This window comes from Taeniopygia guttata, chromosome 17 (genome assembly GCF_048771995.1).
Source record: "Taeniopygia guttata chromosome 17, bTaeGut7.mat, whole genome shotgun sequence".
Taxonomy (NCBI): domain Eukaryota; kingdom Metazoa; phylum Chordata; class Aves; order Passeriformes; family Estrildidae; genus Taeniopygia; species Taeniopygia guttata.
Window position 1 is genome coordinate 6,567,955 of NC_133042.1, and position 26,757 is coordinate 6,594,711.

General features: G+C 56.2%; 1 protein-coding gene across 2 annotated transcripts; it reads left to right on the forward strand.

The window, feature by feature from the left end:
• The first annotated feature begins 145 nt into the window (after positions 1 to 145).
• On the forward strand, positions 146 to 26,366 carry ASS1 (argininosuccinate synthase 1). Of its 2 annotated transcripts, none has more exons than XM_030286642.4 (15): positions 146 to 242; positions 3,157 to 3,268; positions 3,724 to 3,792; positions 3,992 to 4,180; positions 5,962 to 6,018; positions 6,436 to 6,510; positions 9,299 to 9,369; positions 9,742 to 9,772; positions 13,460 to 13,550; positions 15,340 to 15,424; positions 16,424 to 16,488; positions 20,314 to 20,445; positions 23,929 to 24,085; positions 25,489 to 25,554; positions 26,059 to 26,366. In XM_030286642.4, the coding sequence occupies exons 2-15, from the start codon at positions 3,161 to 3,163 to the stop codon at positions 26,111 to 26,113; spliced, it is 1,251 nt and encodes a 416-aa protein (XP_030142502.4). In that variant the 5' UTR covers positions 146 to 242; positions 3,157 to 3,160; the 3' UTR covers positions 26,114 to 26,366. The 2 variants fall into 2 exon arrangements, with proteins under 2 accessions (XP_030142502.4, XP_030142501.4); XM_030286641.4 differs by having other exon boundaries at positions 201 to 238.
• Positions 26,367 to 26,757: the final 391 nt, after the last annotated feature.

Below are 26,757 nucleotides of genomic sequence, written 5' to 3' on the forward strand. Positions count from 1 at the left end.
AGCACCCAGCGCGGCCATGCAGGGGTTGGGGCTGGGCACTGGTTCCATCCCAGCCCGGGAACAGCTTCTCCCCTTGTTCTGGGGGGCAGGAGGAGCGCAGGGCCTCTCCCGGGGACGGTGCCCGGGGGGACTGTCCTGCGGCGGCTCCGCCTGCCCGCGCCCGGAATAAAGGAGCAGGAGGAGGCGGAGGATGCTCCAGGCACCGGACCGGAGCACCGAGGGCAGCCGGGCACCGGGAGTGCGTGAGTGTGGGCACGGCGTGGGGCGAGAGGGGAAAGGGGGGCCTGTGCCTTGGGGGATGTCCCCTCATCCTGTCTGTCCCGTTTCCACCCACCCACGGGTGTCCCGCACCCCTGGGTGCTGGAGCAGGGCAGGGCGGTGCAGCCCCTTCCCAGCGCGGTGCAGACTGCAGTCAAGCCCTTCCTGGGTCAGTTTGGGATGGGCGGGGAGTTTCCAAGTGAATCCCATTCCCTTGGCCAACTCAGGGAGGGGAACTGAGACCTCAGCCGGTACCACCTCGTGCCCTCTCTGCTCCGGATGGGACCTCCACGAGGCAGAGGGGTGATGCCGAAGAAAACCCCAGCAGCACTGAGCACACGCCTCTGCTGTTGGAAAGGCTGTTCCTGTCCCCCTGCCTGCCTTTGTCCCCGTCCCTGCCCCTCCTGCCTGCTCCATCCCAGCCCACAGGCAGCAGCCCACCTGTTAAAGACAGTACTTCTCTTCACCGAAGTTTCAGGCTTTTTATTCTCCTCTCTCTTTCTATTTCGCGGTGTTCCTTTGGCGCAGGGCAGCCCCAGTCTCTCCAGTAAAATCCCTGCCCCAGCTCACACGGAAATTGCTACAGAATAATAATAAGGGCTGAGAAAGTCCGGCGGCGTTCCCCTCCAGCGAGCTTTGTTTGCTCTGAGTTATTGCCACAGAATGTTGGAACTTCGGGGCTCTCCCTTCCTGGGCAGGCGGGTTTGGCACCAGCCCTGCTCCAGAGCCGGGAGGCTGCTGCTCCCAGCCCTTTTCTGGGATGCAGGATGCGTCTCCAGGACAAAGTGCCCCCGGGCCCCTCGGGCATTGCGACACTGGGACATGTCTGAGCAGGCAAAAGTTGGAGGCATTTCCCTGGGCCACTTGCAGAGCGAGTGTGCCTGGTCTCGGAGGTGCTTACTCAGGCTGGCAACCACAGCTGCGATGCTGGTGGCCACGGCGAGAAGGAGTTTGGGACTAAAGGAGGGAAGCTGTCTCCAAAAGAGCCGCAGGAGCAGCGCCAGGGTTGGGCTGGGCCGTCTGGGAACTGCGAGTGCTTTCCTGTAAATGCCCCGGTGAGGAAGGGGCGGCCGGAGCTCGCCGGGCAGGGACCCAGCTGGGCACGGCCACGGGCAGGGAAATGCAGCTTGCAGAAGCCTGGGCACCGGGTGCTGCCTGCGGGACAGCCCGAGGGGCACGGGCAGGCTCGGGGAGCCGGGGGAAGGGTACGGGTGGGAATCCAGAGCTTCCCTCTGGCTGCCCTGGCAGGTCTGGGACCCTGGCAGGGGTCAGGAACCCCCCTGGACAGAGCCCCCAGAGACACTGGCTGTGATCTCTGTCCATGGAAAAGAGTTTTCAATCTTACAGGATGAATTACCAGCTTTGAGTGTTTGATAAGAGTAATAATTAAGTGTGACACGGGTGCAAAAGTAAAATTTTAGGTTTCTAGATTAGGGGTTCAGAGGGGACAAGATGGAGGAATTGGGTGTGCCTTGTCCTTTTTCTCCTTCTTCATGCCCTCCATGTTTCACTGTGGTGTTGGCATTTTTCTGTTGGTTCAGGCTGGGGACACACTGTCCAACGTAGGTGACAGATATTGGCACGTTATTGTAAATCCAGCACAGGTAGTTTGTGGTATTTAATGTTTGTAACATCCCACTGAGGGCAGAGCCCCACACGCTGCCCTGCAGGACAGAGCTGCGGCAGGGCAGCAGAACATGTTAGAGATAAACAGAATAAACAACCTTGAAACCAGCACAGACCAATTATGGCTTCTTCTTTGGCAGTGGGGCTGAAAGACAGAGACTTTCTACAATCTGGGAATCACCAATACCCACAGATTCCGACAGGTACGGAGCTGCCAGACCCTTTGCTCCTCAGCAAGAAGCCGGCAGAAGCAGGGCAGAGCTGCCTGTGGTGGCTCGGAGCCTCCCCCGCGGGATGCTGGCTCCGCACGGGCACACCCGGGATGCCGCATCCCGCCGGGAGAGGAGCAGAGGGGCCCGGAGCGGCAGGCACGGAGCCCGCCCGGCCTGCAGGAGCACGATTGTGCTGACTTGGCAGCAGCGCTGTGGAAGTTGCTCAGGACAGGGTTTGGCCGCCCCCCTGTCCGCCTCCCCCGGCCAAGGGTCAGCTGGCATCGCCTCTTCGTGGGGCCCTGGCATCAGAGCCTGGCCTGGGGACTGCAGGGACAGTCTGGAGTCCCTTCCTGCCCAGGACCCCCAACCCTCCCCTGAGATCCAGGCAGCATCCCTCACCATCTCCCGTTGTTGGCTGAAGTCCTGGATATCCTTGGCTGGAGGGTGAAGGGTGCTGAATCCCCACTCAGGTGTTTGGTGCTGGCAGAAAACACAATCGTGCAGCACAATTAGAACAAATGCCCCGTAAGCATTAATTAGACTCAGGGCTGGGCTGGGCTCTAGGAGATGCTGCCAAGCCCCCCAGCCATTGCTGTCCTGATGGGCACTGGGAGCTGAGCCTGTGGCAGCTCTGCAGAGGGCTGGGACGTGCTGGGTTGTGCCAGAGCAGGGCATTGAGCTGTGCCTCTGCCACGGCCGGGCGCCTGCGCTGAGCCCCGGCTCCCCAGCATTGCAGGGCACGTGCAGAGCGTGGGGCAGGCTGTGCTGGGGCTGCCAGCGGGGAGAAAAGGTAAGAGCAAACCACCCTCGTGGCTGCCCTGGGCTCCTCTGTTGTCCAACCACCTCAGGGTGCACAGGTTGGTGCACAGGCAGGGTGTCCTCCCTGGCTGAGAGCCACAACCTGGCCATGGTCACAGGGCTGTGGCTTTTCCTCTTGCCCCCAGCCCTGCCCTGGCTCCCTGCAGCCTGGGAGGGCTCTTGTTTAAGTTTCCTGGTGCTGTGGCTGATGGCTGCAGTAAGGGCAGGGGCTCCATGACCCCCTTTTCCTTCTCTTTGGCAGCACCATGGCTCAGTCCAAGGGCACAGTGGTCCTGGCCTACAGCGGGGGGCTCGACACCTCCTGCATCCTGGTGTGGCTGAAGGAGCAGGGCTACGACGTTGTCGCCTACCTGGTGAGCTCTGCACTGAGCCCGTCACAGCAACCCTGTCCCTGGGGACTGGGGGTGCTGGGCCATTGGTCTGGGGGGGCTTGGGTGAGCAGTGGGGGTCCTGTTGTGTGTGTGTGTGCTGTGGTGGTGACCCTGCTCACACTGGTTAACCATGGCCCAGCTCACTGCTGCTCTGCTGAGTGCCAGCCCTGTGTGGCACAGCTTGTCCCTGCCAGCTAATTACCCTCTGCTAATGAAGGCAGGGAATCAGGGCAGAGCCAAGGGGCTTGGCAAAGCAGGACATGGCCCTGAGACATCCACCTCAAGGGGTGGAACTCTCCTCCTGCCCCGGCTGGGTGTCCTCAAACCCGGTCACCACAGACTCTGTCATGCCATGCATGATGCCCTGTGCCAAACTGGGCTTGCTCTGGGTTTTGTGGCCTTGTTTCATATTGAGTCTTTTTTTCACTGCTTTCCAGGCCAACATTGGGCAGAAGGAAGATTTTGAGGCAGCACGAAGGAAAGCCCTGGCACTGGGGGCCAAGAAGGTAAGAGTGTCCCTCCCCTTGTTCCCCACCACGGGGGTGAACCCTGGAGTCTCACACAGCCCAGAGAGGGGATTGTGCCAAGGAGCAATCCCTCCCCCAGAGGTTTTACCCCAAATCCTTTTAGCAACGTTCAGGAAAAGAGAGGCAAAGAGACATTTTGCTGTGCTGTTCCTAAAGCTCCAGAGTCCCTCTGCTGCAGGTTTACATCGAGGACGTCAGCCGGGAGTTCGTGGAGAAGTTCATCTGGCCGGCAGTCCAGGCCAACGCGCTCTACGAGGATCGGTACCTGCTGGGCACAGCCCTGGCACGGCCCTGCATTGCCCGCGGGCTCGTGGGCATCGCCCAGCAGGAGGGAGCCCAGCACGTCGCCCACGGGGCCACGGGCAAGGTGAAGGGGGACACGGCCACCGGGCAGGGATGCTGGAGGTGCTGGGATGGGGGAGCTGGTCAGGCTGCAGGCCGGGCCGTGGGGGTTTTGTGGGGACTGTGCAAAACTCAGCCGTGTTTCAACACTTCCCCCTCTCTTCTGGGATTTCTGCACTCGGTTTTGGTTCCTGGCATTTCTGCACTCGGTTTTGGTTTCTGGGATTTCTGCACTCGGTTTTGGTTTCTGGCATTTCTGCACTCGGTTTTGGTTCCGTCTCGCTGTCGGGAAGGATGGAGTCGCAGCTGAACACTCTGTGCCTGGCAGCAGTTTCAAAATGCTGAGGCTTCCCGGGTCAGGGGCTGGCTGAGACTGAACCAGCACAACCCAGCAAGGTTAGGGGCGTCCTGGAATAGGTGCCTGTCCCAGACCCTGTCCCTATGTCCCCATTCCTGTCCCGTCCCCGCTTTGCCGCTAGAGGCAGCCAGAGACCGTGGAAAAGGGATGCTCGGAGCCAGCCCCTTCCTGGAGAGGGGGAATCCCCCTGGAGGAGCGTGGGACCCCCGAGACGTGCCCGTGGGTCACCTCCGGCCGCTGCCCCGCCCGGGGAGGGGACACCCGGGGCTCAGTGGGTGACCCCAGGACCTGCCGGGTGCCTCCTTCTGCTCTTCCCACAGCCCGTGCCTTGGGCTAAGGCGAGGTGACCCCCTGGGGGGATCGCAATGGGTTTGGGGGTCCCCAGGGTGGGGACTCTGCTAGAAAGGGGATGTTAAAGGCAGCCAGGAGACTTGCCAGCGCCCAGGAGATGGGGCAGAGGGGAAACTGGGGGGCTCAATAACCAGAATTACTCTCCTGCTGGGTCCCTGCACCCCTTTCTGTCCCATCTTATCCATCCTCAGCAAGCTTTTCTTGAAAACTCCCCCTCAAAGGCGCCCTGGAGTAACACACCCTCAGCGCCCTGGTGTCCCCTGTGCTCCCAGGTGCCACCAGCCATCCCTGCTGGCAGGGCCACCCTCGGTGGCTGCACTCCCCAAGCCATTAAGCCTCGGGCACAGGCAGGGACTGACTGCCGGTAACTCGACCCGGCTGCGGAGCCCTAAATGGGACCATCTGGGGTGTCCCCGCTGCCGAGCAGATGGACAGAGCTCTGGGCCCGGGAGGGAAACGGGAGCTCGGCTGGATGTGCTTGCCTGGGTGTAATAGTCCTCTGGGAATGCCCAGCCCGGTGTAAATGTATCCTCCAGGCCCATGGCAGGGAAGTGGGGTCCTTACACCCCTTGCTGAGGGTGGAAAATAGGTTTCAGTGAGTGCAATTCCCTTGGAAGTGCTCATAATTCCCAGCCTTCCTACTGCTCCCTGCCCCTTCCCAGCTACCTGGACTCATTAGTGAGATCTAATCAGCAAGGGCCAATTAAGGTAAAGGGAGGTTCTGAGCTATTTAATTATGAGCTGCTGCATCCCTCTGCTCACTGTGGTCTTACCCCCACCTTGCCCTCTTCCTTCTTCGTCCTTTGATGTCTTTAGGGGAAAAAAAAATGCCCGAATCTGGTTTGAACACAGAGGTATCAGGAGCTACAGGAAAGGTGGTTTGGGGTTCAAACCAGCTGTGGAGATGGACCAGGAATGATCCCATGGGGCAGAGGATCCCTGCCCTCTGTGCCCAAGGTTTCCAACACCACCAGGGGAGCTGTGACTGGAGCCAAGTAGCTCCTCAGAAGCTAAGTGTGTGCGTGCGTGTGTGTGTGTGTGTTGTCACCCCTGGTTTGGCTGGGGTGACCCCTCAGCCCCTCCCTTTCATGTTCCAGGGCAATGACCAGGTTCGGTTTGAGCTCAGCTGCTATGCCCTGTGTCCCAAGATCAAGGTAAGGCACCCAAAACCCAAATGCCCTGCCTCCCCTCTGCAGCTGGTGGAAATTCTGCTTTAACACCGATGCAAAGGGCCCTGCCTCACTTTAACAAGCCACCAGCTGCACACAGCGACGTTTTGGCATTTCAGGGGGCTGTAATGATCCTTAATTGACCTATTTTTACCCCAAACACCACGAAGCCACAGAGGAAACAGTACCAAGGCAGCTGCTGGATAATCGATGCTGCCTGTTTCCCTTTGCATCCAGTGCCTGGTTAGGGTCAGGGTTTGGTTTACTCCCACCTTGTGCTGGGAGATTAAATTTCAGCTGGGGGACCAACACCCTGTGGGTCTTGGCTCCCAGGAGCAGAGGGGGCCCAGGGGCTATGAGAGGGCAGGGGGCTGCTCATCTCATACTCTACTCTCCTGCCAGGTTGTTGCGCCGTGGAGGCTGCCTGAGTTTTACCAGCGCTTTCCTGGACGCCCTGAGCTGATGGATTATGCCAAGGTAGGAGCTGCTGTGGGGCAGCAGATGTGCTCAGAGTGGCTATGAAAGCTCAGGGTAGCTGTGGGATTCTTGGAGTGCCCATGGGATGCTCAGGGTCACCACAGGATGCTTACCATGACTTGGCAGGTGCCAGCAGCACACCCTGCACAACATCCCTGCAGCACCACTTAGGAGCCTCCTGGTCAGAGTTCCCCCCACCCCCCTTCCCTCTATTTTTTTTTTCTTTCTTCCTTTCTAAAAGCCCCATAATTACCTGGCTATTAGTTGTAACCTGCTTTCCAAGGAAACGGGTCCCAGCTCACTGACTTGTGTAGCAGACAAAGCAAATACATTCACCTTTGTCGTCCCTTCCTTTTTGAAGTACAAGTTACAATAAAACATATTAGAAGTTTTGCATCAGGTTTTTATGTGCCCACCAGGGTACCTTTCTTTCTTAGCGACTTCATGGAAATGCTTGACAACTCGGCTCAATCAATCAAAAGGGAAAAGTCAGCTCTGTGCATAAACCAGAAAATTGCTTCAGTTTTTAAATAGCTGCCACCGAAGCTGCCTGGGTAATCTGTGGGAAGGCGAGGCGTGGAGCTGGAGGGATGTGGCGTGGGGTGAGGAGCCCTCGGAGCCCATTAGGGCCGCCGGGAGAGAGCGGCGTGTTGAGGATTGTGTTTGCCATCTGCCGCTGTATTATGAAGGGGAGAGTTTACGAGAGCTTTCCATATGTTGCCAAACAAATTGTCAAATAGGGGAGTTATTAAGAGCGCCACGGTTTTATTATATGGAAAATGGAACATGTGTTTTGGGTTTGGGGGTTTTGTTTGGTTGTGGGGATTGTTTTGTTTGTTTGGAAGTGGAGGGGGAAAGGGAAATGAAATGGATTGGGGCCCCATTCCAAGAGCAAAAGGTTGTGGGGTGAGGGTTTAAGTGCTTTTCAGTCTTTGGTTATCTGTTACAAAAAAAATAAAAGTGGTTTCCCTTCTTTTTCACCCTGAGGAGAGGGAGATGCATGGCCAGGTCCTTTGAGCACATGTGTGTGCTCACCTTGGTGCTGGGGGAATTGGCAAATGATGGTTGGGGCTCCATTGGTGCCAGGGAAAGTGAGGCTCTGTTTCACTGTGGCACAGCTCTTTCCGTGGATTTGCTGCCCAGGGGCTGAAGGCAGCCTTGCCCTGGCAGCACATCTGTGCCAGTGGCTGCTTCATTCCACACACCTGAGTGAGAATGGCCAAACCCTCCTGGATGGCAGAGCCAGGTGAAGCTGGCAACAAAATCCCTCTTTGGCACCTTTGGCTCCTGCAAAGCTCTGTAGATATTTGGTCTGGACTTGGAGGATCCTCTTTGGAATGGGGTGAGGATGGGCTGGGGAGCACTGGCTACCCCAGCTGCCAGGAGAGGGCTGGCTGGGGGCACAAACCAGCTCGAGGTCACTGGTCATTCAGGTCTGAAAGATGGATTTGTACACCCCAGGTGAGATGGGTGTGCCAGTGGTGGGTCTCTTCTCACAAATACAAGATAGGGCAAGAGGAAATGGCCTTAAGTTATGCCAGAGGAGGTCTAGATTGGATAATGGGGGTCTTAGCAGGGCCTATGCTGGAATTATTGAGGGGAACCAGCAAATCAGAACCCATGAGCCTGAGGCCGTGTCCCCCCAGGAGCAGGGCTCTGAGTCAGTCCCTCTGCAGCATTAGGAGATCTCAGAACCTTGTTCCCACCTCAGGTGATGGTTTGAGGGCTCTGGTGCAACAACCATGAGCATTTCCTTCCCCTGCTCCTGGCAAACAAGAAGTGTCCACTCAGCCCTTGCTCCTCTGTCCCCAGCTGAGCCCTGACTGATGTCCCTGCTGTGGTGACACTGAAATGCCAGAGCTGCCCAGCAGTGCACAGGCTGTACAGACACATCAAGGCTCAGTGGGAGCTGCTGTCCCCATCCCTGTCTTGCCATGGCCATCCCACAGCCAGCACACTGTGGCAGGGTGGGTGACACTGTGTGTGTGTCACCTCTCCTGCTAATTCCCCCACGTATTCACCTCGTTTTCACAGGCAATTTCCCCCATTGAAATGTCAGGGGATAAATGGCACGCTGGTGACCTTGTTAGGGAGCCAGGCTCGGTGCTGCAGTCGTGCTGGGCTGGCAGCTGCTGTGGGGCCACACGTCCCTGGGCACGGCGTGCTCCAGGTGCCCGGGCTCAGAGGGACACTGAGCCTGCTTGGGGTGTATCTGCTTCACCCTGTGTTTGCACGAGGCTGTGAGGAATCCCCTCATGACTGAGCATTTGTCCTCTTTAGGGTCTAGAGCATCCTGTGGGTTTGGGGATTCAGATCCCTGTGTCACCTCCCCTTGCTGAGAAGCCTGGATAGGTGAATCATAGACTCATGGAACATTTTGGGTTGGAAGGGACCCACAGGGGCATCGAGTTCAGCTCCTGGCCCTGCAAAGAACATCCCAACAATCCCACCACATACCTGAGAGCAGACATCTGTGCTGGTGTCCCCATCTCTGGGGTTCACAGGGTGCTCTGGAACTCCTTCTCAGCCTGTGGCAGGGCTGGGATGGCCATTCTCCTCCAACCCAGCCACACGGTGTCCCTGATGTCCCTGCTGAGGTGGCCTTTGTGGTGGGAGCTGATGTTGCTCAGGGACATGGGAGTCCACCTCACTGTGCTGCCCTGCTGGTGGCCATGGGTCCATGGGTTGTGCCTTTGTGCTTTTGGGGCTGATCCTGCTGGGAACCAGCATGGATGAGGCTTGGCGTTCCCAACAGGCTGTCTTACCCCCACTCTCCCTTTTGTGGCAGAAACATGGGATCCCAGTGCCTGTGACACCTCAGACACCCTGGAGCATGGATGAGAACCTGATGCACATCAGGTGAGGAGATGGGAAGGTGGGGAGCTCCTATGAGGTGAAGACCTGGGATCTGGAGCCCTAATCCCCTCCAACCTACATGTCCACAACAATCCTTTGCACATCCCAGGCTGCCCCACCACATGCTGACCACAGGTGACCCCAAATCCTCCACCCTCCCTTTCCATCTGGTCCACATTCATCTCCTGGGCTCTCCTAAGCCTGGCTCTCCTTTCAGGGCTGCTGCTAAAATGCTCTGGAAATCCCTAACGTGTTCATAATGTCCATCCTCATGGGGTGGGTGGGAACGGGGGGGTCTCATCCCATAGGGTGGGTTTTGGGGTTACAAGCTGCAGGTGCTGCAGTGACTTCTCTCTCCTCCCCTGCCTGTTGCAGCTACGAAGCCGGGATCCTGGAGAACCCCAAGGTAATCGATCAGGGCAGCCACGGGGCCGGGGGCGGCTGATTATTTGCAGCCTAATTGGGAATTTCACGGCGGGGCCGTCCGTGTGTGGGGGAAGGCTCCGCCGCCGTCCGGGCACGTTCATTGCCGCCAGCCTGAGCAGGGGAAGGGACAGTTTCAGGGTGACAGCGGAGGGGACAGTGTCGCGCTAAAGGAGCAATTAGACACAGGCGCTGCTGGCGAGAGGCAGAGCTGGTGGCGGGTGGCACAGGTTCGGTGTCCCCTGCCCGTGCTTTGCCAGCCCGCTCTCCGTGGGGGTGTGGGGTAAAACCTCCCTTTGATGGGTGGTGTTGGAGACCCTGTGGGCACCCATGGGGCCACCAGCTGTGGCTACCAACGGGGACTTGGGGCTTGGTGACAGCACCGCATCTCCGGCCCCTCCGAGCCGTGCCCGCGGGTCACCGCGCCCGGCCGCTATTTAAACTAAACCAGCTATTTAAACTAGCTATTTAAACTATCCATCAGCCCTAATTAGACAGCCCGGGCAGAGGGAGCGGGGCCGCTGCAGCTCCGTGCCCGCAGCGGGGCTGCCGCGTACCTGCGGCGGGCAGGGAGGAAGAGGAAGGTGGGGAGGGGGTCCCGCTCCTCCTCTGGTGCCCTCCAGAGGGGTGTCTGTGGGTCAGGCTTCGCCAGGTTCCCGTGGGGTGTCCTCCTCACGGGAGGGGTTGGCACTGAGGCTGTTGGTGGCTTTGGCTGAAGGTGGCACGGTGTGACCCAGCCTGCCGCACTCCCGTTCCCTTCCCAAACCCCGCTTGGAAAACGGGGCTGGGCAGTGCCCTGACCCCACCCCTGAGCATCCTCTGCTCGGGCACCTCACCCTGTGACAGCGCTGGGAGGTGGCTTCCCGGGGCGCGGTGTCCCCGCTGTCCCCATCACCGCTGTCCCCATCACCGCTGTCCCCATCACCGCTGTCCCCGTCCCCGCTGTCCCCGTCCCTGCCCAGGTAGCCGTGCCTGGCACAAGGCAGCCCTGGCAAGATCCGGGGTGCCAGGCACGGCGGGCTCCCCTCCCCGAACCCCCGGGACCTGCCAAAGGCAGGGATTTGAAAGCAGATGGTTGAGCTATTTTCTGCCTCTGTGAGGCCCGATTGAAGGGCAATGAGGCAGCTAATGCGGAGAAAGATAGAAATTTACTTGCTTTAACTTCATATGGCACTCTGAAAGAGTTCATTCAGTCCCGGGCACAACAATATCAGCCGGATGAATAAACCATTTGCGGCATCGATAGCTCTGCATCATGGTTTACTTCATGGACCATTTGCTTCCAATTTCTTCTCTTCTTGCCCCGTTTTTCTTGCTTCTTTCTTCCCCCCTCCCTCTCTCACTTTCCACACACTCTTCCCTTTTTTTCCCCTTCCCCCCCCCTCCTTTTTTTTTTCCCTCTCTTCCCTTTAAAGATGACATTGCAGGACTAGCCCCCCTGCGGGGAGGGATAAATAGAAGGCATTGATACACTGCAACAAACTATTTGTCATTTGAACTGTGCTTTTAGGAGAGAGAATAAAAAGAGGACAGACTCACACCGTAATGATGGAATGCAAGCCAAATGCCACTTTTTATTTCTATTTAGTTATTTTATTTAATAGGGGTTTTCATAGTTGGCTTGGAAAATTGGAAACTACCTGACTTTGACTTCCAATGTTTAGTAAAGAGTTTTTAATACTTTCCGGTATTTTTTTCTCCCACCTCCCTACACCTTTTCCTTTTGAACTCAAAGTTTTTCATCATCTCTCACAGGTTCATCTAGTTAATAAGTGTGATCAGGGCTAGGAAAGGCCAGACGATGTAAAATTGAAATCCACAGCCCGTGTAATCTGTGCGTGGGGGCACGGGGAGATGTGCCTGCCAATGCCTGTCCCTTAAATTGAGGGAAAGGGACAAAAAATGACATAAAATGGGAACTGAGGAGGGGTTTGCTGCAGTGAGTGTTTGGGTAGCTATGTCTGTACTCCCAGGATTTGGCTGTGGCTGGTGTTGGGATGTGCACCCCGAGTTTGGGGTAAGGCAGGGGTCTCCCCCCAGTGTGGAGGGTGGGATGGGGTGTTCGCAGCTGTGTGGGGTTCCCTCAGGTGCTGGCAGTGATTCAGCAAGTATAAATATATCTGGACAAAAATAAATGGAAGTTTTCACTAAAATTCTTGTTGCCTGTCTGGAAAAATTTTAGATGAAAACTTCTTCTGTAGAGAAACGACTTTTCCATTTAAAAAGCTTAAATTTTTCTAAAGCGGTCACTTTTGGTTGGATTATTCTGGGGCTTTTTTCCTAACTTGCTTTATACCTTATCATTCTTTTCCTTGCTGGAATGCAAGAGAAGGGGGGAAAAGAGACATTTAAAGGTCATCCCAGACTATTCCATGATTTGATTAAGTGAACAGAAGAACTGTGCTTACAAAGGAAAAGAGGGAGAGCGTGGGCATTGGGTGTTGGGTGCAGGCAGGGTGCCCTGGCCAGGGGTAGCCAGAGCTCTGTCCCGCTGGGTTTGGTGGGGAAATGCCAGTTTGCCACCTCTGCAAAGGGTGTGTGACTCTCCATGGTGCTGCAGCGCCCTGGGTGCTCTGTGTCTCCATTCCCCCTCTGTGGCTGGCTGCGGAGTCCCTCTGGAGGCAGGAGTTTACAAACACAGACCTGAAAGTATTTTGGGGTCAGCCTGTGCAGTCGCATCATGGGTGAGTGCTGAGGGGCCATGTGAAATTGCAAAGCATTTGTTCTCCGGGACGGAAAGCTTTTTTATATTACATTTCCCGCCCCTCCCGCTTCTTCTGGCACGCACTTCAATTGCAGCAATTCACCATCGGCACCCGCGCCTCTGCTGGCCTGGCTCTGATGGAGATAAGATGCCTCTTCCCTGTAAATCTCAGGGAAAAAAAAAAAAAATATATATATACATAAAGGTTGATGTGCTCTGAAATGGGTTTTTGCTTTGCTGCTCTATTTTCCCCGTGTGTATTAACCCCGGGACACCATGAAAGGGCCGGTGTGCCGGGAGCACCTGCTGGGGTCAGCTTTGCTCATTCGTTTTTGCGCTCAGTGCCGAATAAGCCCGTCCGTGGTGCGGGGACGTGCGGGTACTCACTGCCAGCGTCCTGCTTTTCCCTGCCTGACTTGCTTCTCCTCAGCCATCCCGCCTCCAGCTGTGGGGGCGGTGGAGGAAAAGATGAGAGCAAGTTGAGGGGAAAAATTGGCTGATTCTGCCAACCCCTTTGTTCCCCGGGCCCCCGGTAAGCACCGGTGCTGCGCCGTGCTGGGCCTGAGATTTGGGATGGGGGATGTATCCCTGGGGTGGGGATGTGATTTGGGATGGGGGATGCACCCCTGGAGTGGGGATGTGATTTGGGATGGGGGATGCACCCCTGGAGTGGGGATGTGATTTGGGATGGGGGATGCACTCCTAGGAAGGGGATGTGATTTGGGATGGGGGATGCACCCCTGGAGTGGGGATGTGATTTGGGATGGGGGATGCACCCCAGAGAGGGGGATGTGATTTGGGATGGGGGATGCACCCCTAGGAAGGGGATGTGCTTTGGGATGGGGGATGCACCCCTGGAGTGGGGATGTGATTTGGGATGGGGGATGCACTCCAGGGTTGTGGCTGCCAGCTGTGTTGGCCATGGCAATGCCACTGGCTGCCCCTCTTCTCTCGCTGTCCCTGCAGAACCAGGCTCCTCCTGGGCTCTACACCAAGACCTGTGATCCAGCCAACTCTCCTGACACCCCAGACGTGCTGGAGATCCAGTTTGAGCGGGGTAAGGCCCTCCTTGCTGCCAGGCTCTTGGCCCTGTGCCCCCCAGACAAGTGCCACTTCCCAGCCAGGACTGGGCTTCTCTGGCAGCTGGGAGCACCCCAGGGTGGGGGTAGAAGGGTGGGCCCTGACTTGTGCCATGGGGGCTGAGGGTGGTGCTCACAGCACACCAGGGCTCTCTGAGGTGCGCAGAGGGTCTGCTTAGATCTCAGGGGCTTTCTGGGGGTGGAAGGGACCTGAGTTCTCTCACCTGCCCCCAAGGTGCAGTGGGCACAGAGTTCCCCCTCCTGCAGGTGGCTCTGGGGGCGTGCAGGAGATGCTGGGCAGGCGCTCAGCAGGATTTACTGGGGATGCTCTCACGAAGGACACAGGGATGCTCCATGGCACCCCTGGGGACACAGGGCAAGGCCCAGAGCCAGCACTGGGCAGCATCTCCACCTCTGCCAGCCACAGCCATCCCCATGCCACCATCCGTCCTGGCAGCAGCAGCGAGCCCAGCACAGGCTGGGGGGTGAGGGGGGACCCTGCTGGGAGGGGACACCCCCTCCCCACCTCCAGCCTCCCTGCTCCATTAGAATGATCCCCCTGCCAGGAGCAGCCCCCCTCCCGGCAGCCCATTCAGCCCCTAGTTAATTTATTTGAAGTTTTAATCTAATTATTAACTATTTCAAAGGCTAAGCAGCTTTCAGCAACAGCAGCCCCGACAACGCCGGCTCTTCGCCGGGCGGACCCCGGCCAATATCCCGCTGGAGGATGAGGAGAGAAAGAGCCGGGGCAAGGGGAGGGCGCGGGGTGGGGGGGCCCACGGCGAGAAGCAGCTTAAGGTTCATTATTGCCGCGAGTTTACATTTAATAGCAATTTACAACTGAGTTTATAAACCCCTGGAAAATAGGGGGTTGAAGGGGGGGTGATGGGGGGGAGCTGCCAGCCCCCGTCACTAGACAGGGCTCTCGCCTATATAATAAAGACTAGAAAGGGAGGCATTGAGGCTGATTGGCAACTGATAGTGCGTTAAATGGTAATGAGGAGGGCAGATGGAGGGGGGATTAGCCTCCAACTCCGCACCGCTTTTCTTTGTGGGCTCCGCAGCCCCCTTGTCAGCTTCCTAATACATTTATTGCTCATTTCACACCGCTGAAGAAAAATGCCTCTTTCTATTCAGCATCCCCCCCCTGCCCCGCTCCAACACCACCACCCCGCTCTGCTTTGCTCCTGCCCGCTGCCCTTAAAAAAAATAAAAATAAAAAAATAAAATTAAGGGGGTGGGAAAAAAAGAAAAGGTGCAATAATGAATTCCTGGCGGGGAGCGCCCCACCGCGGGGTGCGTGTGCGTGCGTGTGCGAGCAGCCGTGCCCCGGGGTGGGGGTCCCCCCCAGACACCCCCCATGCTGCCGAGGGGAGGGGGACACACATTTGTCACTCTGTCCCCCCCTCCCCAACAAGGGCTGGTGGGACAGAAGGTGCTGCGCTGTAAGACAATTGCGGAGCGTGAAATTCAATTAGTTAAGGGCCTGGTTGCAATTTCACAGGCCCTAAAAAAAAAAAGAGAGGGAGGAGAGAGAGGAAAAGTGGGGGGTGACGTTTTTATGGCCTTTTTTATTTATTTATTTCGCTCCTCTCCCGAGGTGGGACCCCCTCCCCTCGCCTCCCCCTCGCACCAGCTTGGATATGCCTTTTTAAGAAGTTATTTAGAGTTCATATCTGTCACATCTATTTAACGCCCGCGGGATGATGTTCTGGGGGGATCCTGACACTGGCTGATCCTGCCCATCCTCTCTCCCCGCCTCTGCAGGTGTCCCAGTGAGAGTCACCAACACTGGGAACGGAGCCACTCGTTGGTCGGCCCTGGAGCTCTTTGTGTACCTGAACGACATCGCGTGAGTGCCACCCTGTCCGGCTGGCAGAGGGGACGAGGGCAGTGTCCCCAGGGTACCCGGCTGGGCTGGGGGCAGGATGCTCACACAGACACGTCCTGAGAGCCCAGGGATGGTGGCCAGCGATGGGATGGTCCCATTGTGCCATAAATGCCAGCAAGCAGAGCTGGGCACCAAGGCCAGGAGCACAAGGGTGTAAATACCTCAGGGCTTTCCTCACTGGGTGTGTGGAGGATTGAAAAGTTCTCTGAACGTTCTCTGGGCTGCCTCTGTGCCCAGCTGCTCTGCCCACTGCAGGGCACCCTTTACTTCTTGTCCCAGCTCAGTCTTGGACCCCCTGCTCCCACTTCTTGCCCTGCCCTGTCTCCAAGAGGGCTCAGTGTCCTTTTTGTGTGGAGAGTTTACTTTTTTGGGGCATGGAGACCTGCTGGCCAGGTTCATTGCCCTTTTCTATTCCTGTCTCCACAGCAGCAGCTCCTTTGGGGTTTTCTTTCCATTTGCCACCCCATGCCTGGTTTCTGCTGCTGCTGGCACAGAACCATCCTCAGGAGTTTTCCCAAAAACACAGCAGTACCCATGAGGGCACCCACAAGGGCATCCACTAAGTGCCACCCAGTCCCTGGCCATTCTTCTCTGGGCTTTTATCCTCCTGGTAGCGAATGGGAATGAACTTTTCCATTTTGTTCACTTTTTCAATGGTTAATAAGTGGTTTTAAAAGTGGTTTTGGGAATACAGCTATGCCATGTCCCATCTCCTTGCCCAGTTTTTTTTCCAGTGGCCTAAGTGCACGGCTGCCTGCAGTACTGGTGGCCCCAGTGACAAGTGAGAGGCTGGTGGGGAGAAAAACCCATTTCCTTGTCACCTGCCTTGTCTCGGGTCCCTACTGATGGTCAGCAGTGCTGCCCAGAGGCTGGCCTGCTGTCATTTGGGTTTTTCCCCATTGTCCACCCCCCTGACCCACCTGTGGGGCTGGGGCTGCTGGAACCTCCCTTCTCCTCCAGGGCCAAGCATGGGGTTGGGCGCATCGACATCGTGGAGAACCGCTTCGTTGGGATGAAGTCCAGAGGTGAGCCTGCCCTGCACTGAAAAGACAGAAAAAATGGGAGAACCGTGGTGGGTGCTCAGTAATCCTGAGGTGCTTTGCTTCAGGTCACACCAGCAGCCCTCAGCCTTTCCCTCCCCATCAGCTTTTGGCAGAGATTTCCCCGTGACAGGGACTCCTTGTCACTCTCTAATGACAGCAGCTGCCACTGCTGGCACCAGCCCAGGGCTCCCAGTGCCTCCAGGTGAGACCTGTCCCCACAGCAAACACAGCAGCTCTGGGCTTGGGTGGGGATATGCTCATGGAAAGTCCTGCCAGACTCTCCAATACCTGTACAAACTACAGGAAGCTGATGCAAATTACTGTTTTGTTTTGTTGGGGTTTTTTCTTAAAGCAAATGTTTGATTTATCCACACATTTTTGAGCCCATGTCTCCTAATATTGATATTCCATTGTGATCAATTTCATTGGAAACCTCTGGAGGCAGCAAGCTGCCCCGTGCAAAGCTAAGTAAGGAGGTGGCTCAGCATCATTTCCCAACTCCAGCTCTTTTGTTTTGAATCTCATTAATACTTTATTACATGCTTCCTTTCTTTAAACTTGCCCTCTGTGCACGACAACAGTAAATATTTTGGTGAGACTAAGCCTGCAGTGTTCCTCCCCACCACAGGGCAAGAAACAAAACCCCAAATAATCATATTAAAACTGAAAAAAGGAAGAAAAAAACCACCAACCCCAACCCGCACATGCCAGCCTGTGCATTTGCATGCAGGATGCTGAGTAATTTGTCAAAATCTATTTTATTTTTTTTAAGAGCTGCTGACACGCTCTAGTGACCCTTCCAGCATTTAATAATTTCTCTAAACCCCATTTAACTGTCACATCTGTCTCCTGTGTGACATCGCCGAGCGATCGCTGCCGTGCTCCTGTGCCGCAGGACCGGGGCAGCACTGTGGGGATGAGACCTTGGGGTGGCTCCCCGTGGGGATGAGACCTTGGGGTGGCTCCCCGTGGGGATGAGACCTTGGGGTGGCCTTTGAGGAGGATCCTGCCCCTGGGTGGCTTTTTGGGATTAAGATAACCCCCCCCCAGAAATCTTCCCTGTGGGATGTGCTGCAGGAGAGAGGCAGAGCTGGGATGGGAGCAGGCCAGGACAGGAGGGTGCTGTGGGCACCTGCTCTCCCCCAGGGTTTTGGAACTCAGGGTGACCCCCCCCACCACTGCCTGGAGTGTTTTGGACCCCAAATGGATTTAGGATCAATGGTGCTGGAGATGGGAGCTGGGCTTGGAAGAGACAATCCTCTAAACCCCAGCAATGTGTGGCTGCCCCGCAGATTTGGGGCTCTGCAGGGGAAACTGAGGCACAGGCAGCAGCATGGCCAGAGCCTTCCCTGTGGTGCCTTCGCTGCCACCTCCTCTTCCTCATCTCCCAGTCCCAGGAAGTCGCAGAGAAGAGGAAAAATTCATTTGCATTGATTTTTACTAAGCTCCTAATTGGACTTCGTTAAGGCCTAATGGGCGAGGGGCGCAGGGAACGCACTCGCACCAGCCTTTTAAGCCCAATTAACTCGGTTTTGCTGTATTTGTTTTAGTGGGAGGAGGGTGGCTAATGACAGGGTGCCAGGGAGCCGCTGCCGCCGCTCGGGGGGCACGGCTGGGCCGGGGGGCACGGCCCTGCCTCCCCCTCCCCTTCACATCCTCATTATCAAATTATCTTTTTAACTCCAAAGGGGGGCTAATCAAGTGAAGTAAATGAAATCAGTGGGGAGGAAGAGGGAAGGAGGGGGACAGCCACTGCCAAAAGCTGAGCGCTTTTCCTCCCCTTGGCTCTCTCCTCCTTTTTCCCTTTCCTCCTCTGGATGCGCTGAGCTGATGGAGGAGGAAAGAGGAAAACGCCTTCCCTGCACACCAGGCCAAACTCGGCCTCATGGCCCAGCCTCAGCCCCAGACAGGGGGTAGAAATTTGGGCAGCATTTTCCCGTGGGCACAGCATCACCCTGCCCTTCCCCTCGGGAAGGCACCACATCCCTCCCTGTCCCGCGGATGATGTCGGGAGTGACAGCCTGCACTCATCGCAGCAGAATTGCTCGGATGGAGGTGAAGTGACAGCCGAGGTTACAAATTAGAAAATTTTAAGTAGCAGCAGCTGTCTCCTTCACTGCCTCCCTCCATGTCCCCCCTGCTCCGGTCCCCCCTTCCTTAGCAGTAATTACGGGGTGATTGAAGCATCGTTGGGCTGCAGTGCTGACACCTCTGTCTTTTTCCTGTAAACATGGGGAGAGGAAAATAGACACTTGGAGATTGTGCAAGTGTCACTTTGAAGGTGTCTCTTGTCTCCGTGGCGAGGCTGGAGAGTGGCTGTCAGCTGCCCTCCCCTCTGCCCCAGCTGACACGCTCTGGTCCTGTCTCCCAGCACACCCAAAATGAGCAGGAGGTGGGGGTCAAGGCATGTACCCAAACCTTCATCCCAAACTGGCTTTAACATCTCCTAAGGGGAAGGAGAGGGAACATTAATTATATTAATTATAATAATTGTGTTAGCGGTGGGCTCAGCTCCACAGTCAGGGGCTGGAGGGGACACAGAGCAGCTCCCTGTGCCCCTGTGTCACTGCTGTGCCCATGGGGACAGCTGGGGTTTGGTGTTAACTTGGCTGTCTGCTCCCACATCCCGAGGGAATGGATGTTTGGTGAACACCTGAGCTGCCCCAGGGACTGGGGTGGCTGGAGAGGAGGGGTTGGCTCTCCTGTGGGACAGTCAGGCTGTGGTCTGTGCCTGTAGGGTGCTGAAATCGTGGGCACTGCTTGGGATGAGGTCTGATGGAAGAGCCTTGGGCTGCTGTGCCTGTGGCTCCTGTTGTGTCTGTGGGACTGTGGCCACACTGGCACGGGGTGTGCTGAGCCTGTGCCACTCCCCAGGGCACCGAGAGCAGAGCCTGGGGAAGTTCTGAGCCCTGTGGGCTCCCCTCAGCCTCTCTTGGGCTGGCTGGGGACACATCCCCATCAGTGGGGACAGTTTCCTACAGGGTTCCTTTGTGCCCTTTGCCATTCCCATGACTGCAGCGCAGCAGATGCCCAGCATTGGAAAGGGACCATCCCTGCAGGCAGGCAGGGGACAGGGACATGCTGGCAGAGCAGCCCTGGCTGTGGATGGCTCACAGCCTTTCCCATCACATATTCACTGCCAGACCAGCTCAGCATTTCCCCACAATATTTCCACCTGCATCCACCATGGATGGGAGAAAACCACACAGCCATACTCGTATTTAAACACCAAATAACCGTACCACGCACAAAACAAGCCTTGAACGGCTAGAACAAAGGAGCAGCTTGCCGAAATAATTAAGCATCCTCCATCCCCAGGCCTTGTGCAATGGAGGGGCAGCAGGAAGGGATTGGGGGGGCCCTGCCAACCCCAAAGGAGTTGCCCTCCCAGCCCCTGGGCAGCCTCATTGCCTCCCAGCGGATGCGCGGGGAGAGGAGGGTTCTGCAGGCCCTGCGCTCCCCATGCCTGTGCCCCGCTCGTTCTGCTAATTACAGGTTTTCAGCTGCAGACCGTTGGGCACGGATGGGTGGGGGGATCGGTTCCCAAACCCTGTCATTTAGCCTCGTCAGAGTGCCTCTTCAAAGAGGGGAATCTAGAAATTTTCTCCGCAAGGTGCGGAGTGGACTGTCTCGGCCCCAGCATGAATATAATGACAGATGCATTTTACAGCGAGCTGAGACTGAATGTGCTCGACCACAGCTCCTTCTGTCAGCCAAGTCATTATTTTTTGTCATTTGCTGACAGTTTTGGTCTCATTCGTTTCTCTCTCTTTTTCTGCTTTTCCCCCTGCCTGGAAAAATGGCTAGGTATCTATGAGACCCCAGCAGGAACGATCCTATACCATGCACATTTAGATATCGAGGCCTTCACCATGGACCGGGAAGTGAGGAAAATCAAGCAGGGACTCTCCTTGAAATTCTCAGAGCTGGTGTACAACGGTAGGTGCAGTCCAGTCCTGCCCCAGCAGCATCCTCCCAGCCTTCCTCCTCATCCTCCCTGCTTGCTGCTGGAAGTTGCAGGTCCCATTGGTTGTAAAATAGAGGTGTGGGTTTTGAGGCTGCTCCTGGGGAGAAAGGTGGGTTTGGGCTGAGCAAAACCCCACACTGTGCCTGCTTTCCTGCCCAGGGAGCTCCATGCCTGCCTTTGGGAGGCAATGCCATATTCCATGAGGGCTTGCTCATGGCATCTCTCCCAGCCCGGCTCCACCACTCCATCCCAACCAGCACATTTGGATGTAATTCATCCTTTTGCCCCTTCTCGTGTCACCTTTCCCCAACTCTCACCTCCAACTCCTTCCACCCCTGCCTTTGCCTCATGCACAGTGGGATATGGGGCACCCAAACTTTAAACCTCAACCCCTGCCGCGGCATTTGAAGCTGGAGAGCTGTCCCTGTGTCCTGGCAGAGTGGCACGGGGGGTCTGGAGGGTCCTGGCTGTGCTATGTGTGCACAGCCCACACAGGGGCACTGCGGGTTGGGGCTCTGGGTCTGGGACAGGACAGCGCTGCCTGGAGAGGGCTGGGAGCCCTAAGGAACGAGGGGATGGTGGCTCAGCCCGGCAGTGAAGGACAGCAGTGAAGCCCTGTGTCCTTCCTCCTGCGGAGCAGCCACAGCCCCAGACCGTGGGTTGAGTTTGAGGGGTCACAGCTCAGCAATTCCCCCGTGCCTAAGGAGCAGGAGAACCAGCACTGCCCTGGGGGCTGCCCCATGGATCCACCCTGACCCAGTCTCTGGTGCTAAGCTGAAGGAAGAAGGATTAGCCCAAAATGCCCTAAGCAGGCTCAAAACCCCACTGCCCACAGCTGGGTGCAGAGCTGTCACCCCTGGAGGCCCAGGAGATTCCTGCCCAGTGGCCACACATTTGTCATTTACAGGCCCTGATTTCTCAGCCTCCCAGCTCCTCCTCCCATCACTTCAGGTGTCTCTGACCACAGGGGCTGGGATGATTCCTGTGGGGTCTTCCATGGGATGATTCCCTGGAAATAACCTGATCCTGGGAGCTCAGGCTTTGGGCAGCAGCAGATCAGGACTGGGCCAGGCTTTTGTCCCCTGCAGTTTCTGGTGCCGGTGCTTGTCACCTTCCCCTCCAAGGACATTTGCTCTTCAATCTTTCTCAGGAACTGGCATTTAATGCCTGAGCCCCTTTGCTGTTTAAATCACATTTTAGGGCTGGGGAACCTTTTTCACCTTCCTCTTGGATCACAGCCCCTGCCCTCATTCATTCTCCAGTGCCACTCTTGCTTCTGGCCATTTTTATTAGGTTTTGACCTGGCCTGCCTTTCTTTTGACTATTATTTTTTGGTAGTTCAGGCATAAACCTTTTTTTTTTTTTTGTTTATTCCTAACCACTCACTTGTTGTGCAGCCACCAGGTTAAAAAAACACTCGGGGGGATCATGGTTTAAATTCTCCCTCCCCACATCTGCCAGGCAGAGGCTGATGTTTCACATGTCCAATCCCCAGGGATTCCCAGCTTGGTCCTAGACTTCCCTGCCAGCCAAATCCAAGGAACAAGCCCAGCAGGGTGCAATAAGCACCCGTGGGTCCCCGGAGGCCAGGCTTTCAAGCTCACCTTCCTTTAACACCTCATTATTGCAGCTAGTCCTGTTTTTAGGAGAATTAGTGTTTATCTTCCCCCTGTTCCTATTGATCCCATTGTGGAGGGGTGGCTTTGAAGCCGGTTCCCGTCCTTTCCAGGTGCGGAAATGCCATTGTCCCCCTGCCTGCGCCGTGATTAGGGCAGGATGGTGGGGAGGTCATTAAGGGGGATCGCTTCCAGTGTCTGCAGTGGGGGGTCGGGAGGGGGGGATGCTTCCTCCCACTTGGAGCTGTCAGAGGCAGGATTTAAGCAGCTGGTTATTATTTTAGTGTATCTGGGGTTTATTTTTACAGGGATTTTTATATAAATCCTGCTATTTGAAGAGTTATACTTGGAGGGTGGGTACCAAAAAAAGGAATGTATTTGCCTGGAGCCGGAGTTGCTACTGGCATGGCAGTGCTGATTTTGGGAAAGGGGTCCCCAAATCTCCCAGCCATTCCAAGGTGGAGCAGCTGAGGGGGTCAGTTCAGGGAGGTGGGTTTGGTGGTGCTGTGCCTTGGAGCAGGGCCACACAGACCCCGGGGACAAGGCTGCAGGACACGGCCCTGCTCGGGGGCTGGTGAGGCCAAACAACAAAAGAAATTATTTGTTTCTTTAATGGCTTCGGCCCCAGAGCCCAGCTGGGAAGGGAAAGGTGAGAGGGCACCGGTGTGAGATGGGAGAGATAAAACTGGAGGGCGGTGAATGGGCTCTTTCTTTCCCCACCTCTATCTCCTTCTCCATCTCCCAGGCTTTATTCCGGCTCTGGAGGACTCCCTGGCTAATAACCCCGCTTAGGGACAGGAGGGGAGTGGGGGTGGCAGGCAGGGCATGGCCCCTCCATGCACCTGCAGTGCCCCACTGCTCCCCCAGGATGTGTTTTGGGGGGCCGGGGTGTGACTGTACATCCAACACCCCAACACCCAGCCTGGGCTTCAGCTCAGGGCATTGGGTTTGCCAGAGGTTGCTGTCCCCCCTGGAGCCAGGGCAGGGCCAGGCTGGTTGGGGTTAGATGGAGTTCTCTGGGGTGGCAGCACTGCTTCCCTGTGTCCTGCCAGCTCCTCGTGCTGGAACCACAGTGGGGACAAGTCAAACTTCCCCACGAGAGGCAGCAGGAACAAGCTGAGCCTCGCTGGCCTTGGGGGGGCTGGGAAGGTGGAGAGGCCACTTGGGGCTGCCGAGACACCTGTGGCCCAAAGCACAGCCCAGGCTGTGTGAGCTGGGGGGAGCACTGCTCTGCACCCCTCTGGGATGGGGAATGGGAACTGCTGGGGTGGCTGCCCCACTGGGACCCCCATTGCTGAGGGGTGAAGTATTCCTGTGGGGCTGCATCCCCCTGAGCACAATCCACAGGCTGGGGTTGGCCCTCTGGGGCAGACTCCTACTCTGCCCATCCCAGGGGAGAATGGCTCATCCCTTCCTTGGGGTGCTGGGAGCTGTTCCCCCCCATTTCTGTGTCCATCTGTCTGTCTCCACCTGACCTTCCCAAGATGGTGAGTTTTGAGTGGCCATTTCATACCTACTTAACAAATCTCTTCATTTGCATGATCACCCCTGCTCAGCAGAGCTGGAATAAGGATGGCCCCGTGGCCTAGTTCTAGTTTGTTCTATCCTCTTCTCCCATCCTGAGGGCCATGGGGAGAAGGGAAACACCTGAGGTCTCCATCCCTTATGGCTCAACCTGTGTGTCCCAGCATCTCATTTCCTCACCCAGCCCTGCAATTGCATCCCTTCCCCTGGGAATTACCCAGGGACTGCCTTGGGGGCCACCCTGGGGTGCAACCTGGGGTCCCAGGCCCCATTGGCTTTCCCCAAGCCCTTTGCTGATCCAGCTCCTGTCCTCAGGCTTCTGGCACAGCCCTGAGTGTGAGTTCCTGCGGGAGTGCATCGGGCGCTCGCAGGAGCCCGTGGTGGGCACCGTGTGCCTGTCGGTCTTCAAGGGCCACGTCTACATCCTGGGCAGGGAGTCCCCACGGTCACTCTACAACGAGGAGCTGGTGAGGTGAGTGGGGCTGGGGAGGGCAGGAGTAGTGACAGTGAGCATCCCATCCCATCCCATCCCATCCCATCCCACCCCATCCCATCCCATTCCCAGTGGCACAGGTGACACCAAGGGCCCAGCCCAGCATCCAGCCGAAGCATGAGCCGTGTTTTCAAGTCAATATTGGTTTTTTCCCCCTCTGGCTTTTCCCTCTTTCTTCGTGTTGTTTTCTCGCTTGCTCGCTTCCCCCCTCAGCCCTCCCTCAACTCCTTTCAATCTCTCTAAACACTTTATAAGCCATAAATACACCCGAATGAGTTTAGATCAGTCGGAGTCAAATTATCTTCTCTCTTTCTCTTCTCTGGCTTTTTTTCCCCCCTTCCCTCCCCCTCAAAATCAACAGCTCCTAATAATCCGTCCCAACCCTTCATTATGCTTTGCACTCTCACTTGGAGAGATTAAATGAATAAAGTATTAAAAAAAAAAAAAAAAGAAAAAAAAAGAAGGAAGAAAAAAAAGGAGGATGGAGGGGGGTGGGACAGAGGAAAAAGAGAGAGGGAGAGAAAAGCAGGGGCACTTATTCTCCCTGCGTCTCCAACCATTTTCCTTTTCTTTTTGATTTCTACATCGCTGGTTTGAAAGCCTTTGAGTGACGGCGTCACAGGAACCCGAGAGAAAGCTGTGAGAGGCAGAGCTGTGTGGAAATGCCTCTGCACAGTAGGTAGAAAGTAACGTAATTATAGAGCAGGTCAGAACCACTCGAATGAGCAAAAATAAAAGCACAGAGGTTTTTCTGTAGCCCGTCAGGGGAGGTAAAATCGTTGTAAACTCTTTTTTTATTTTTTTTTTTCATCTTTATTTCCCTCCACTTCCTCCTGTAAGGTTTGTGGTTTCTGGGAAATGAGCCGTGTGTTTTGGGGATGTAGGAAACTGTTGGAGCTGGGATTCAGTGGGTGGCTGCTGCCTTGGGAAAGGGGATGTGCACTGAGGAATTGGCTGCCAGGTCCATAAACCCCCACAGCAGTGCGGGGCTGTCCCTGCCTGGAGTCCTGTTTGTGCCTGGGGCAGTGTTTCCTGCCCAGGATCCCATCCCTTTTCTAGGGCCGTACCTGTAGGGTTACTCTGGGACAGGGTGAGCATCCCTGGGCAGTGCCAGAGCACGAGGAGAAGGGTGATGATGCACATGAGAGGCCAAGGAGGGAATTTTGGGGCTGTGTCTCTGGCTGGGCCTGTGGAGCCTGGGCATGGCTGAGCCATGTGCCCCTTCCCCAGGGGCTGGCAGGGACCTGACCTGAGCCCCCGCAGCCTCCAGGGGATGAGGGGGCAGCAGCAGGGGAGAGCAGCCAGGTCTGGGGTCCCTTCCCAAAGGGCAGCCCCGATCCCCCCGGAATCCCATGGCAGTGACAGCGCCTTTCTCTCCACAGCATGAACGTGCAAGGGGACTACGAGCCCGCCGACGCCACTGGCTTCATCAACATCAACTCCCTCAGGTCTGTGGGGGGGAGTGGGTTTTTCCCATGGGGGAAAAGCCCCCAGCACCCCGGGGCTCTCCCCTGTCCTCACTCAGGCTCTGGGGGTGAACCAAGCCCCCTTTGCAAGCACCCCATGAGCAATGGGGTGCCACCAGCCCTGCCCGTACCAGCCCTGCTTAATTGCAGCCTTCCCCAGCACAGCCAGCCTCGTTATTTTACTTATTTCTCAGAGCCCTCCCAACTCCAGGGCTGTAAAACACGCCGCATTTACATAATGGGCTCTTAATTTTTCCTGTTGCCTGTTAACTGCTTTGTTCTCCCCGATCCTCTGTGTCCCCCCGACTCCTCTAAGATTAATTACATTATCTCGTGGGGGGGAAAAAAAAAATAATTAAACTGTACAGGCCTTAACAAACGCCTGCTCTTCACGCCCCCTCATTCTGCTTAAATTAATTGAAAGGAAATGTGTGTTCTTACTGTTAATTTACAATTAATTTTTTTTTTCCAACTCCCGGTTTCCAGGCTGAAGGAATATCATCGTCTCCAGAGCAAGGTCACCGAAAAGCAGGATGAATAGCAATCAATCGCACGCGAGCCTCCCGCTCCCCTTTCTAATTCCTCTAAGAAGTAGCGCTAATTGTGGTGGCAATTTGTAATTGTAACTCGTCTCCCTGGAGCGGCGGAGGTGACGGCTTTGTTACCGGGCTGCAAGTGAAATGCAATCAGGGGGGTGAAAAAAAAAAGAGGTTTGTCCATGGGAGGAGAAGTGGGGAAAGAAATAAACCCCCAGGCAGGCGTGGGGTCCGGCACTGAGAGCCGGGATTTCGGGATTTCGGGATTGATTCCTGCCTCGTTTATCGCTCCTCTGGCCCAGCGCTTTGTGAAGTTGGTGATGGATCAAGTGGCTGGGAAGGATGTGGGGGGCTGTGGTACCTGGTGGGGTGCAGGGCTGAGCTGGGTGGTTAAGGGTTAACAGGGCTCCATCCTTTCTGCTGCGTTTTGGTGAGTTTTAAAGAGCAGGCTCGGGAAAGGCAAAAATTGAGGGGATAGCCTGGGATGGTGGTGAGGAGGAAAGGAGTGCATCCCTCTCCCAGGGGACTGGAGAGTGCAGCTCCCTGTGCTCCCGGTGTGCAGGGATGGCTCGGCGAGGGAAGCCTGGAGCTGTGCTGGAAGCAGAGGGAAAGGAAAGAGGAAAACACTGGATTTCCTAACCGTGCAACA

Excerpts from the sequence above, each read along its gene's own strand:
- ASS1 (XM_030286642.4), top strand. The coding sequence starts at position 3,161 with ATGGCTCAGTCCAAGGGCACAGTGGTCCTGGCCTACAGCGGGGGGCTC. Across the intron at positions 9,370-9,741 it reads GAGAACCTGATGCACATCAG|CTACGAAGCCGGGATCCTGG; the intron begins GTGAGGAGATGG and ends TGCCTGTTGCAG. Across the intron at positions 24,086-25,488 it reads TACAACGAGGAGCTGGTGAG|CATGAACGTGCAAGGGGACT; the intron begins GTGAGTGGGGCT and ends TTCTCTCCACAG.